This window comes from Geospiza fortis, unplaced genomic scaffold (assembly GCF_000277835.1).
Source record: "Geospiza fortis unplaced genomic scaffold, GeoFor_1.0 scaffold200, whole genome shotgun sequence".
Taxonomy (NCBI): Eukaryota; Metazoa; Chordata; class Aves; order Passeriformes; family Thraupidae; genus Geospiza; species Geospiza fortis.
Genome location: NW_005054353.1, coordinates 4,347,652 through 4,363,423, shown reverse-complemented (window position 1 = coordinate 4,363,423; position 15,772 = coordinate 4,347,652). Strand labels below are relative to the sequence as shown.

The window sequence follows — 15,772 nt, the reverse complement described above, 5'->3', positions numbered from 1 at the left end:
CAACTCCATATGGATTTTATTAAATTCTTCTGTTAGGTTAAATGACCTAAAATTATGCAGGCATTTTGCCACTGATCTATTATCCAGAAGTAAAAACAAAGGTAGAGGGAGAGTGCAAATAAATAAAACCTAAGACTGACTTGAGCAGGAAGCAGTTTGTTGGCAAGTTTTTAACCACCACTTACTTTTTGGGCATGAGAAATACAACCTTTGGTGTATACAACAGAAACCCCAAAGAGAAAGTAGCAGCGAGATTGAATTAATTTCTTTACCTAATACTAATACATTCTTTCTGTTAAATTCCCACCACAGCATCAAAGCACTGTCCTGGAAATGCTTCTTTTCTGTGGTTGACAGATGTTAACTGTGCTTTAAGTCTACAAGAGCACTATTTTTCTAGATGTAGTCTGATATGCCTTTGATCCTGGTAAATTGAACACTTCCAGCACAGGACAGAAAGGGCACCAGAAAAAGAATATTAATCCAGAGAAAGTGGGGTTTCTCTACATGTTCAAAATTCTTTATGAAAATTGATGTAAGCAGATCACATAGCATGATGCCAAACAGTTTTCTGCCTGAGAAGCCTTTTGTGGAACAACCAAACATGGCTGGGGAGTGTTAGTGGGATATGAGTGTAGACTCAAGGAAAAGGGAATCCTACATTAAAATGCAAGTTGCTGATTTACCTTTTGGACAAACAGTACTATTCTTAATGTGAAAGCAGGTACTGCTCATCTGATGGGAAATTCTTATCCCAGCTTAACAGACCACATCAAAAAGTAGATTTATTGTGGGTTCCACACACCCTGATGGTCCTCCATAACTTATAATGCTTATTTTTCTCTCAGTGACAAAACCCTTCACAAATTCTTCTGCAGTTTGCCCTGATTTTTAAGTCTTATCATATTGATCCATTTGTGTTACCAACCATGTCCTCTTCAACACCCTGCTCTTCTCTCTCCTCTGCCTACCTCAGGCTCTTCTGCTTCAGCTTTTACATTCAAATGTTTTACTGGCCCTATGCTTGTGCATATTTGTAAATCAGAGTAATACCTACATATGCAGTTCCATGCCCTTTACGCAATACAACATGCAAACATGTCAGTCTTAGAGATCAGTTATGGTTGACTCAGTGAGCTGAATTACTAGATGTGACATATTTTAGAATTATTGATTTAGGTAGTGAATTATACACTGAAAAAGAATGTTCTGGTTTGTGTATTATTAACTGTGATGGCATGAAAAAATATTTACTAATTGTTTTATTTCATTTTAGTTTCCTTGAGCACAGAATTCTAGAAATGGAAGAAAGGCACAAAGAGGAGCTGGCCACTTTGAAGGAGGAAAAAGAGAACCTGCAAAGCTTAGTCACACGGCAAAGCTACATAATCCAGGAACTAGAGAAGCAGTTAAACAAGGCAACAAGCAATAACAGTGTCCTGCAGAAACAGCAGCTTGAATTGATGGATACAGTTCACACCCTGATCACCCTCTGCTCCAAGGAAGGAGGTAAGAAAGTGGCATTATAAAGTACATTATAAAGTATTAGAAGTACTAGGAAATGTCTTGTGAATTAAGACCTCAATTTTTGGAAAATCAAAACTTAATCATCTCATTCCAAGAAAGAAAAAGACATTATAATTGAGGAGAAAAGAGCTGATGAGAACCCACAAATCAGATAAAGTTCAGACAGTGCTGAGGCTGATCCTTGTGCCAACAGTCATTGTTGATTTTTTGAATTTATTATCATTGAGTTTTTATATCTTGACCATAGCAGATATAGGCCATAATTACATTGCCTTTGTACTAACAATAATGATACGCTCCTCTGAGTATCTGTCTCCTTCTTCTGCAAGTAAGCCAGCCTGCTACGGATCTTAACTTTACAGTACCTCATTTACTCTTGACTCCCTTTTCAGCCAATGGAAAGAACAGGCTACTAACCAAAGGAAAGTAATTCGGAGTTTTTTACATGTGTATGGTTTATAATATTAGCTATTTTGGTTATAGGCTCTTATGGTGTTAAAGGTAGACATCCAAGAGATTAATCTCTTCTATTAAATTAGATTTTATTTATAATAAGGGATCATTTTTCTTTCTTCCATCTTTCTGTGTTTTGTTTGTTTCTGGGTGCTCCAAACGAAAAAGGTAGAAATAACTTTGAAAGAAGGGCTCGGCAAAGACTCTGTAGGACAATTTTCCTCAAGTATGTATTTCTAAGTAAACAGTTTTCTTACAGAAACAGAGATAGAAATTCAGACAGAATTTCAAATTTCAAATGCCAAGGACACTGCAGAACATCTTAAGAAAGAAATTCCTTTCATCACAACTGATCGAGGGAGGGGTAGAAACCACAGTGCAAAATGGAAATGGTACACTTGGAAGAATATATTATTATCTATGAAAAAAAGCAAAGTCATACAGAAATGACAACATAAAAAACCTTCTGAGAAAGGTACAGGATAAACACTGCGAGAAACTGTAGATGTGTAGTCTTTTAGCAATTGTGGCAGCATGGATCAAGGAGTTCTCTGAGAGGTATCAGAATCTGAAGAGCCCAGCAAAATAGATTGTTGTCATTCTAGAGCTCTTAGCGCCATAAACTAAAAAAAAAAAAAAAAAAGCAAAATACTAAAGTGAAACAAGCAAACAACTACCCCATCACCCACCCCAACTGAAAACTTGTCACCTGCATCACTATTCAGTGCTGTCTCTAAGAAGCAGAAAACATTCTAGATCAATCAAACTATTCAGCTCAAGGCAATGTGGGTTTTCTCTCTGCTATATATTCCCATGCAACTTGTGTGGCTTAAACATAAGCTGCTCCAGCCATGAGGATTACATCTCTTACTTTGGAAGTGTTGCATGCTTGGGCCAGTGTAGATAGACTACTTTTTTTAAAAAAAATATTTTCCTCCTCTCATGTTCATTCTAAATGTTCCCTTCTGCTCATTCTGTTATATAGTTCCCTAGCATTTGGAATTAAATAACATGTTTCATAGAAGGCTGTTCTCATATCAGTAGAGAAATATTGTGATGCAACGCAAATCCTTTATTATGTTTTATGGCCTTTTGGCAAAGAAACCTGGCAAGGCTGTGTCCAGAGTGTTCTAATAAAGCTCAGGAGTATTTTAAAATCAATATCAAAATGAAAGCTATATTATTCTCATACAGGGATATATAGCAAGTTCTTTAAAGCTTAAAAAGATTTTCTAACAGTCTTGAATATGATTCAAAGGAAAAAAAAAACAACAAACAAACCAACATTTTTCCTAAACATAGTTTCCTCAGCTGCTTCTTATAAAAACTTTGAATGAGGAATACAGAAGTGGGTGTTTCAAACTGGGCTCCTGGGCACAAATTCAGGTGCCTGAAAACCTGAGTTTTCAACAGTCTTTTTAAACTTCTGAGGAACTGTGGAAGTAAATGATGCTTAGAACAGTTAAATGCCTAAATATAACTTCACTAGCCTAACTAAGCCCTTGGTTTTGAACTCCATTGCCTTTTGTGTATTATCATGTTCAGAATTTTCTTTTGATACCTTTGTTCTTTGAGGGGAATAACTTAACAAGAAATGCTCAAGTGAAGAAATGTTTCTTTCTTATTGTCTGTTTAAGTCTAACTGACCAGTGTTTTTGGTAGGTACATTCATAGCTGAAGAAGTAGCCAGATAGCTTAAGTTAAAATAATATTTTCCTGGAGCACAAGACCACTCTAATGAAGACTAAGTACTGAAGGTTGTGCCAAAAATTAATGCCAACTTCAGTCTATGAAAATACATGTTGAGGGTGGAAATGTATGCATATTGGGAAGTACCACTGGAGCTACTCTAAATTTATGCCTAAATACGAAGTTTAGGTAGTCTTACACAAATCTTGATATGTGCACTAATGATCAAAACAAAAAAATGCTCTGTGAGAACTGGTGCTTCTTGGGAAATGGAGACTAACAAAGAGTGATACATAAATCAGTGACACCTCTTCTGTCTTATACTTCGGTAAATCTTAGTCATCTAATTTCATAAGGGATATAGCAGAAATGGAAATGATCCAGAAAGGAATAGGACAATGAAAATATTAGAGTCCTGGAACAATTTTATTATGAGGAGAGAGAGCTGTAACATACAGATCTATTAGGTGGGAAAGAAGATCTGTGGAATGCTGTTATGGAAATGCCCAAAATAATTAATGAAAGGGAGAAAAGGAACAGCCAGTAACACTGGGAAGTATTTTCCATTGATAAAAGAGACGACTTAAGTAATTTAGGTAAAGGTTACTAAAAGGTTACTACATATCATGTATATTGATATTTTTTAATTATTATTAGAAAGCTGTAGAGGTAGAAAAGGATGGGTCCTATCAAGAATTTTGGGTCTTTAATAGGGACATTCATCTTTGACAGAAAGCACAACTTAAGTGAGGCCAGACTGTCAAAGGTGAGGAACTTTATGAACAAAGGAGTTGAGAGGAATTGCAAAGTATGTCTAAATCCTGTGGTACTTTGAGAATGGATTTAAGTATCTCTGTCAGATTTTCTTAAATTAATAATGTAGGTCTTTATATTTTATCTTACATTTATGCCATGATATTTTAAAAATTGTCTGCCTGTCCATCCATCCATCCATCCATCCATCCATCCATCCATCCATCCATCCATCCATCCATCCCTCCATCCCTCCATCCATCCCTCCATCCCTCCATTCCTCCATGTGTAAATTCTCTCCCAGGATAAGTCACAGATAGGAAAATTATTTTCTTTTTCTTGTAAGTCATAGTATTGAGGATTTTCCCATTTGTGAAATTGAAAAATGGAATATAGCTAAACCAATAAATTTGAAACAAATCTGGTGATAATCACTGTTTTTTGATTACCAAACATGAGATACATTTACTCCAGTAATGACATAATCATATCAGAAGACTTATTTTTAGATTAATTTAAATAAATTGGGACACGATCTGAAATTTTCCTGTTAGGAGCCTATGAATCATATAGCTGGGTAGTATAGAGATACAGGGCTGAACAGAAACTGTTTTTGTTCAGTAAAACAGTCTAAGGAGCTAACAAAGTCCCTAGAACTGGATGACAACCCTAAAAAATCCGCTTTGGTGCTTCCACTGTGCCTAGGCATCTATTAGGAGAGTTTCTGAAGCATATAAAGGCAAATGAGAAAGAGAAAAAATAAACAAAACCAACAAGACCAAATCAACCAAACAAAAAAAAACTTCAAAAAAATAAGTGAAAAGGTTAAGGAAAACAAATAATTTTTTTAAAAAATATAGGTGTACCTAAATAGAAAATCCAGATCCCATTTTCAGTGTCAGTTTTGGTACAGACCAGTTTTGGGATGAGGGCCACCTGTAAAACTTGGAATTGTTGTGAGTTCAGTTTCCAAAATACCACCCACCTCTCTCCCAGTGTGAGTGATTTCTAGAGTTTCAGTTGCATGTAATCCTTCAAATAGACACTCTAACAGGTCACAGAGCCTACAGAGAGTCAAATAAATGCAGGGTACCATGGGGACTCACATGTCTCTATTTTGGCCTGTGTCTGTGGCTAAACAAACTTGTCACATTGTCTGGGTATATTGGTATATTTTAGGCAGGGGCAAAGACCTTGGCAACATTTGACAGTAAATTTCTACAGAAGAATTTCTAAAATAGAATCACCTTCAGACACTAGCCTTCAAAGGAAAAGATTTTTCACTATGCTTAATATTAAAATAACTATTTAAAGATGAAGTAATCTCAAAATTAAAATGTAGATAAATGCATGAAACTTTTACTTTTCCCCAACAGAAGATGAAGAAATAAAAACATATAGAAGTGAAGGCCTGAGCGATCACAGAGATATTGCGTGATTATCTCCAAGACTGCAAAAGTGCTTCACCTGTAGAAAATAACAAATAGAGATCAAATTATAGATGGATAGAAGTCAAATTATTCTTAGAAAAGGTCATAAAAGTTTTGTGCTTATTGTTTTCTTTAAACTGGTCTTTTCTCATACTACTTAGAGTATTATTTTTCTTCGAGTATCATTAATAAAGCACATTGCTGTCATTGTCAAACACATCTGTAACACAGTAAATAGTATTGTGAAGTACTTTCTAAGTTGCCACATGAGAAAAATTATAATGTAGTGCTAAAGTAGGCAGTCACACGAATACTACTCAAAAAACTCCTCAACCCCAAAACAAGGTATATACTACAAATTATGTTAAGCAATAGCTAATACAGTTAAAGATGTGTATGCAAGTTCGAACCAATTACTTTAGAAAGGATATTGGGAAATCATGGTTCAAGCCAATGTCACAAAAGGTGCCCAATCAAAAATACATTGTCTTTGATTCTAGTATAAGAAAATTTATTGAATTTCTATTGTCTTAAAAATAATTTGCATAACTTGTGGCAACTGCCTAGGTAATCTGACCCACAGGATAAAGGAATGTAAAATTCAGTGGGAAAACATATTTATCCATATTTTTTTTTGTTGTTGTTGTCCTATTTTTTTTTTCCTTTGACTGTTTTCCAGACTGCATAATATATCTTGTTAAAATGTTTCGCCTAAACTTACTTACCTCAGAAAACTAATGGAATAGAAGAGGAGGTTTTGTCATGAATGTCTGGTTTTGTGGCCTCTTAGTAAAAGAGAAATGAAGAATTATCTTCCTCTTGAATTCTGACAAGATGCTAAGCTTAATTCTCAAAATCATGCATGTATAAGCTAAGAATTTACCTCCCCAGAAGTACCTACTGACTTCATAAAGTAAATAACATGGTTAGTGGGTCGGGCATTTCAGAAAAGGTACAAGTCTCCTGGTTTATGGATGGAAAAAAAAATATGTCCAAAAGTTCATTTAAAGGGAATTCATGCTTTTTAAAGAATTAATTTATTTATTTAAAAAATAATTACTTTATTAAAAAAATAATTAAACAGTAGTCAATCTATTCCACTTCTTATTCCAAAGTTGATGTGATGTAAAAATTTACTCTGAAGTGAAAAGAGTGAGAATAGACTGAGAACTTCAAAGAAATGACCTGAAGGTTACAGGCTCAGGGGAAACTCCATTGACAGAAGCAGAATTGCCTCAGCAGTGATGCTGGCCTTCTTCATTAGACAGACTTCAAAGACACCTTTATATTACAGGCTAGTATTTAAAAAAAAACAACGCAAAATTTAAAAAAAAAAAAAAACCAAACCAAAAAACAAACCAAAAACCAAAACCCAAAAAAACAACCAGAACCACAAAAAGCCAAAACCAAACCAAATAAAAAATCCTGGTAGAAATGCAGGACAGAAAAAGAGAACAGTAGTTTTAAATATTTATATTTTGACCGTGTTTGATAACACAAATTTTTAATGTTATATTGATTCAGCCATAAATTGGAATACAATAATGAGAATATTCAAATCCACTAGATTTTAGCAGTGTAGAAGAGCAAGGTTTTATGATACAGGTTTTGGTCTTGATCATTTTACTTCTGTTCATGGAAAGAATAATATCGGTACTCATCTGAGACATATTTTGAGGTGACAGCTTGTTTTTTCTGTACCATTTGTCTATAAACATTTCTTTCCTTAAGCCCATGCCTCTTGGTACTTCATCCTTGACATTATTAAGGTTTCTCCAACGTGATGAGACATGACTGGTGAGGCAGAAACTTAGAGTGTGTCACATCAATTACTTCATTATTTTTCTTTCAAAACATAGAAAAATCTTTTGTTCCAGGTGCACAGAAGATTCTGATCAGCTTTGTCTGAAAGCTATAGGTTTGAAGTGGATCAGGATTGTGCTTGAAACATCATTTAAGAAATGAATTAATGCATGAGGCTGCAGATTTTCTTTTATACCAGAAATTAAATTTTAGTTATCAATGTGTTCTAATATACTGTGGTGTAAGAACAAAGCATGATGCTTTTGATATACTAATTAATTTTAAAATTTTTATTTGTTAAGAATTAATTAAAAACCTAAGATTAGTAAAAGTTAGAATGCCTACACAAAAGCTTTAAACAAGATGCAGTTTAATGCACTGAAATCATCTGGTGTTCCACAATTTTTAACTTCCTCAAAGATGTCAAAGCTGATAACTTCAGCTAAGGTTCAAGATTATGGAAAAAATCAATTTTCTCAGTTTCTCTCTACTTCCTCCATCTTTAGAGATTTTATGAGCATGAGGTTTTCATTTTACTAAGATATTCTAAAGTATAACAAAAATATTTTTAAAAAGACATCAGAAGATCACTATCAGAAAATGTTTGCCAGTGTTTCACAAAGCTCATTATTACAAAGATGCATTCCAATGTGTGATCTGCTCCTATTTATATTTTGAAAGCTGGAGAAAAACTGAATCTTTCTTTTGCACTCAGTGTCAGGGAAGAGGGGTCCCCTTACTGTTACTGTGGCTGGATCCTCTTGAGCAAATGATCCAGAAAGTGCTGCCGGGCTGCAGTCAGAGCCTGCTCTGACTTTGTGCTGTCATGGAGATGTTCAGTTGAACACACACATCAGCACCAGCTTTTGTGGTTTTTGTTTCTTCTGTTCAGGTGCTATACAATTCCTGCTTTTGTTGAAGACTCTCTTTGTTGATATGCAATTTTCAGAGATGCTCAGAAAGTTCTATTGGAGAGTTTTTGGGGTCATTCTTATCTGACTCACTTAACATTTTCAGGGTTTGGGTCTGGACTTCTTTTAGATCAATGAAGTAACTTCTGTCCAAGTGAGATTTTCCATGATGAAGTGACTTACAACTACAAGTACCTTTTTCACTATATTATCTGTTAAAAGGTAGTAGTAATGTTAGAGTTGATATTTAGTGTTGCTGTTAGTGTTGTTTATTTATTTATACTATCACTACCTGTGTTGTTTTTTTCTAAAACTAAAAAAAAAAAGAAAAAAATACAAATAATCATGTTTTGAAAATAAAAATAGTTTCATACCTTGCTTAGGCAAAAATACCTTAATTTCAAAGTTATGCTTTATAATAAAGTATAAAAAATTACACTAGGTAGTAGCAACTTTGGCTGTAATTTAATAGAGATTCAGTTCTGAAATAAGTAAATTTGAATGTGCAGTATTTGAAATGTATGTCAGTGGAAAAATATTTGAATTCTTCAAAACAGAATTGTAGATTCTGATATTTTATCCCTATTAACTTGCTGATGATCACGGCAGATCAATATTTATTTGTACTGAAAACTTTAAACTGGAAGCATATATAAATTCTTGATTGTTGATATTAAAATCAATTACCCACCCTCATTCCTACAGTATAGGTCAGTGCCTCTTCACTCAGTTTTGTGAAATTGGCGTTATTCACTCACACCAAAGATATTACAGAGAATATCAGAATATATAAACCAACTAACAGCACTGTCAGTATCACCCAAATGGCTTGTTAGTAAAAAATTTCTTTGTGTGCATACCATTGCTCAGATGGAAACATCAAATGCACATTAGGGTATCTGTGTGGAAAAATATAAATCAATTAAAGAAATATGGGCACTAGAAGTATTAAACAATGCCAGCAACTTAATCTCCTTGTACAGTTAGTGAAAGACTTCTTTAGTTCTCCTCTCAGTGAATAGCTAGTTACTCACAAAATTGCTGTCTCAAGCAGAAACTCTTAAGGAACTATATTGCAGCTGGATAATTAAGTGTCTTTATCTCTTTGTAAGTGGGCCATAAGGCATTCTATTGCAGCTCACTAATGAGGACCATTTTATGCTATTCTTAAGTGTTTTCTTTCAAATGCACAGTGATTTGAAGTATTATTGTTCTTACCAGTCACTAAGGCTGGATTTATTGGGAAACAAACTTGATAACTGTAGATAATTTATTAGGTATTAAATAATTATGCCCTGGAGAGGGTGAAAGCTCTCTACGTTAATGTCATTTTCCAAGACCGAGTTAAATCCTGCAGCCCTACAGGAGGGAAATTCTGCTTCAAATGATTTATTTAATAAGTATTTGGATAGCTTGAGTGCTCTTGCTATGCAATTGTTTGCGTTTCTTACTGCAGACTCTTAGAGGCTGTGTGGGAGGGCAAAGTAGTGTTCTATTAGCTGCTAAAACATTTCTATAAATGTTAACCTGAGACATCTAATTGAGTACACCTTTTCTCTTTCCTCCCCCTGTTAAAAGTATAGATCTCAAATTCTTCTATGTAATGAACCTTAGTGCTCCTAACAAATCTGGTACTGGACTAATGCCTAGGCTGTTAGAATCATTGTAGCCCTGCTAATTGCATTTCAGCATGGCCTGGTAGTTACTCTGGATTGTACTTAAAAAAGGTTCACACACCACTTTGGGCCTCCCACATGCAGTGAGGACGATGCATGTGGCCATTAAGGTCTAGAGTTTGAGAGCAAAGGGACTATTTTTGCTTTTGTCATTTTTCCTTGGAAATAAAATCCTTCCACTTCCCCATCAAGTCCAGTGACTGTAGGGTCATGGGGTGAATCAAGATCATTGAGCTCCTACAGCAGAATAAACAACTAGTATAACCAAAAAACAAAACAACCAAACAACCGAGCAACCCAACAAAATCCCTAACCTTTCCTCCCCCTTTTGCCCCTACAACAAATCCAAATGCTTTCTGCAAGATCTCCCATCTCCCATTTGCTCCATGGCTATGGAACCAGTCCACAGCCAACAGATATAGCCAGACCAGCCCTGCTCCTGTAAGTGACATTCTGTGACTGCATTATGTTTGGGGTTAGCCCTAAGTGCTCCCTTAGACATCCAAAATGTGCATGTGTATTATACACACGCTTGTATTGTCATAGAGTCTGAACATTTTAATGAAGGTCAGCATTCTCTTATTGTCACCATTCAGCAAATGAATGTGCCTAAGAAATTCTAGAGTTTTATTTTCTTTCACCTTCTAAAACTCCCATATGAATTGAAGGTAAGCTCCCAGGGAGATCTTGAATGAAAGATGCAGGAGGTGTTACTCACCAGTTAATGGCCCAAATGAAAATATTATTTTTTAAATTGTTACAGAGCAATAGACAGAAAATCGGGAAAAAATTGCACCACATAATCTATGGATCAAATACTGCATAAAGTATTGGAACCCATATTGCACACAAAGAATGAAAATATTATTTTTTAAATTGTTATAGAGGAATAGACAGAAAATCAGGAAAAAATTGCACCACATAATCCATGGTATGTTCAAATACTGCATAAAGTTTTGGAAACCACATTGCACACAAAAAAAATCTACAAAGACAGATGACTGAGTATGTGAAATACCATTAACTAAACCTGTGAGAGATACTTCAGGCGATGCAAAAGATAATAGAAGGAGATTGCAGTAGAAATTGCAGGTGGCTTGTAGAGCATGGCTGCAGACTTACACTGACACTTTCAGCTAAGAATGCAGTGTCACCAGCTGGAACACTCTTGTTAAAAGCAAGCAATGGGAAATTGTCCTTCCCACGGTATGTGTATGGAGTTCCTTGGTATGGGATGCTGAATGATGAAAATTAAAATGGCCTCAAAAATGGAAAAAGTTATTGGAAGAGAACTCTTTCAAAACCTATTAAAGATGCAGATATTTCATCTGGTGGAGGAAGAACTTATACTGTAAATTCCTGGATATGCTTTCCTGCCCTTATGCTGCTCTCCAATCCTCTGCTTTGAACATCTGTTCATATTGAAAACCTTTTTCAGGCCAAGTGTTAGCCAAGCTCTTGCAAAATCCTAGGGCCCTCCTGAGGAGAAAAGTCCTAAAGGAAAAGAAAATAAAAAGAAAATAAGTAATTATGAGCATATAAGAAGAAAAAAACCTGAAGATGGTGGTTGAAAGTAGGGAGGAAGCCCCATGACTTTCAGGGCCCTGATGCTGGAGATGGGACGCTGGAGAGGCTGGAAGAGCAAAGTAACCTGGGATATCTAGCCTTGTAACTTCATTTGGGAATAATGGGGGCCTTGATAAAACATTTTTATACACTAGAATCTGCACATTTATAATCTATAAACATGATTATGGAGCAATAGTTCCAAGAACACAAATATTTTATTCCAGTACATCAAAATGAACTTCCCAAGTTGCCAATGGCCTGCTCTTTTTGTCAGATTCAGAGCAATGCTGCAAAGAAATATTAACTTTTAAAGCATTTTGGTGAATGCATATTTTGTTGAAAGGAAAGTGCCTGTCCAAACTCTAGTCCTAAACTTCCTTTCACCTCCCTAGTAAACAAACATGAGTACACAAGCATGTACAATGACGTATCTGAGGAGACTGCTGGACTCCAAGACATACAGAAGCAGCTTTCATACTAATATCCCCCCATTTTGTTTTGGTTTTTTAAGATTTTCAGACTTTATGGAGATGAAAATAAAACATAGAATTAATAAAGAAGAAAATAAAGTTGACATTGGAGAAAGTTTTGGATCAGGTGGTGATAGTTTGTCTTTATAACAATTAGAATTGGGTAGTAACTAAGTATAAATTCACATTTAAAATTTTAGTTGACTAGCTAGATGCATAAAAAGCTCCTGATATTTTATCAAGAATAAATAACTGCAATACTTTTTTATTATGTACATCTCAATGGCTTTTAATTTCCTAATTATTTTTTCATTGGTTATACTGAGTGACAGTGGTAGCTTTAACAATCCAGAAACATGTTTTGTGGAAGAAAAACAGATAGTGTGTAATATGTACTTGACTGAAAATATGTTTTTAAGTCCATTTTAAGAGGGACCCAAGTGTGCTCTTGCATAGCTATCATTTCAGTTCATAGGCATCACTGTAGTTATCTGGAGAGCATACCTGAACTGAAATCAGCCTTCAGGTTTGTGCTTTTTCTTCTGGTTTGTGTAACATTTGCAACACAATGGTGTTGTCAAAGTGTTGCCTTATTGCAGGCAACATTGGGTGTCACAGTCAGCTATTAGATTGCAGTTTAATATTTGTTCTCAAGTGGAGGTTGGTATATGCGGCACTGAAACAGCACTGTCCCCTGGCTGTAAGTCAGCAAAAACTGTAAGTCTTTGGATATTTTTCCTCCTCAAAACAAAAAAAGTCTTCACCTTATTCTGTCAGATTTGTTTGTGGTTGCTGTTGCTGGGTCAGGGAACATATATCCATGTGTGGGCAGTGTTCCAGGCCTCCTCACTGGGTAACAGTTTGAGTAACATCCTTTGGATAACATTAACAAAGTGTTCTGGATTTGATTCTTTACAAGCCAGGCATTATTTACCATTGTAACTGGAATTTTGTTGGTCCACAGCAGCTGCACCCAAATGGCTGGGAAAGAGGACAGAGTGTCACAGAAATGCAGGATTCCCCACAATATGCCTGGAACAATGACAAGATCAAGGCAAAATTTATTTGCAGTCAGGATCTAGACAGAAACCATCATTTGGCAGTCCTTGCATGACCCTGTCCTGGAATGTAGCAGCTTTAGGTAAAAACCACCAATTTACAACCTTCTCCTTTTTGACTTTTTAGAAGCTGCTCAACATGGGACATAATTTTTACCTGAGATGCTTTTGATAGCACAGCTAAAATTTTGGTCAATTATATATGACAATAAGATATGGAGAAAGAGTTTTCCTATCTGAATTAAAAAACATGAATGGTTTTTTAAGTGCCTTTTTGTTACTTCTTGTCTATAAGAAAATTATATTTATGTAAACAAAACGTTGAAAAAATGAAAATATAAAAATTCATTCAGACACTAAAGAAATCTCTGCATATCTGTCCAAATAAGTCACCATCATGCAGAAAAACAAACAGCTGTTTTTCATTTGTTGTCAGTATCACTAAAGGACATAGGAGTCTAGTGATTAACTCAGTCTCAACTGATTTCACAATAGCAGGTCAGATCTCAAATAACTTAGGAATTATGATTGTGATTTATTGATTCAATCAATATAATGAACTGCATTTTAAGATTCTTTATTGCTTATAGACAGGCTGTGCTATTCACCAGGTATCTGATGGAGACCTGAAAAGTAATGAGACAACTTACTTTTTTCAAAACCAACCAGAAATATCAGTTAAAAAAATCAAGCAGATTATTTTAATTTTTTTCCTAGTTGAGATGAAATTAGATAATTTACATACAGCTACAAAAAACAGACATTGTATGCTTTCAATTTCATATTCCTGGAAGAGAATACTAGATTAGTAAATATTTCTGAAGCTGCTTTTTCTTAGTAGTCAGTTGGTATTTCTTTAAACCTGTGAAAAAAAAGAAAACATTCTCCATTTGTGATAGCTATTAGGAGTAAACTAATTAACTATTGATTTAATTGTACAACTGATAGCAGAAAAATAGTTTCACTCTACACGGCAGACATAGTTATCAATCAGTTAAATTTCCCTGACTATTGATTTGGGGAAAAGCCCTATATATCTGAGCTCTCTCACTTGCAAGCACAGGTAAGCCATTCTAACAAAACTGGAGGGGCTGCAGCCTCAGGTGCTGACCCCAGCTTTCTGCTGAGGGTTAATATCCTGGGGGCAGGTGCAGCAGAACACTGCTCAGCCCTGGTGCTGCGTCGGGTTCTGAGTTGTTGTTGCTGGAATGGCTCCCGAGGTATTAGAAAGTCCTTTTTCCCAGCCTCACACTTGAGGAAGAAGTCGAGATTCCTCAGCTCTGGTTTTTCTGTTTATTTTCTCTTATCTAATACATTCCTTTTTGGACCTGTGGAGGTCTGGCCAGCAGGTTGGGTTGGCGCACACTGACCACCCTGAGGACAGTGTTATCTTTTTATACTAAAAACTACAGGTACTTTATTGACAATAACTTTCCAATACCTATCAATTATGTTAGACAGTCAGTCTTTGCCCTAAACCAATCCAAAAGTGCCACCATCACAGCAGAAGATGGAGGACAAGAAGAAGAAGAAGGAGAAAGACAGGACAGGCCCAGATTCCTCCATCTTGCCTCCTGAACCCCCATTCTAAAAACCCCAAAATTCTACTTTTTCACCTTGTGATAAATTCACTATCATTCTTTTCAAACCCTTGCAGCTTGTAACTCCTCACACAAAGCTGGTAATTGTTTCCATGGGTTAAAATCAAAGGCACAGGTGTCTTTGACTCCGTGCCAAGGTCTCTGTGCCCCCTGCCAGGGTCTCGAGTCCTCCAGGGCAGTCAGAGGAATTTCCTGGGTTCTGACAGTGCTGCACAGCCCATGGGTTAGCAGAGACCTCATTGATCTGGGTTCCTGAACATCATCCACAGGGCCAGGGCAGTATGGATGGTACTTCCTGTACTGTTTGGACTCCACTCATCATCCAGGGCACTGAGGAAAAGGAACAGCTGAAGGACTGATAACTGAAAGAAATAATTGCCATCAAGTATGGGAAAACAGATAGATAGCCCAAGGACAAAGTTATTGGGCTAAAAATTACCCAGAAGACTTTTGGAAGTGCAGTGAAAAAGTTATTGTTGGTTCTCCTTCTGTTCAGAGACACAGGGCTTTCCACACATTGCTTTAAAGGAGCATGACCAGCTTATTCATCCAGAGAAGGTAATCAGAAAACCCTCCCAGGTTCCAAATCTTGGCTAAGCATTCTGGTTTAAAAAATGATAATATTATTTTTCTTGACATAGACTTATCTTTTTCTTCAGGTACATAAAACTCCATCATAATCATTGTATATGAAAACAGCCTAACAAACATTAGAAGTTTGTGTAAAGACAATATCTTGAAGCTGACTAAGGAATTTAACGGTTACGTATTTTGTTTTAGAACTAACTTACTTGAACTTTCTTACTTTTTAAAAAAATGTACTTACACATCT

The 15,772-nt window shown here is 35.7% G+C and overlaps 1 protein-coding gene across 1 annotated transcript in view; it reads left to right on the top strand.

Annotated features, from left to right (window-relative positions):
- The window catches only part of ANGPT1 (angiopoietin 1), a 154,753-nt gene that overhangs the window by 78,820 nt on the left and 60,161 nt on the right, over positions 1–15,772 (top strand). Inside the window, exon 4 of the mRNA XM_005423478.2 lies at positions 1,277–1,509. Within this exon, the coding sequence (XP_005423535.1) occupies positions 1,277–1,509 (233 nt within the window). The remainder of the gene's footprint in view (positions 1–1,276; positions 1,510–15,772) is intronic.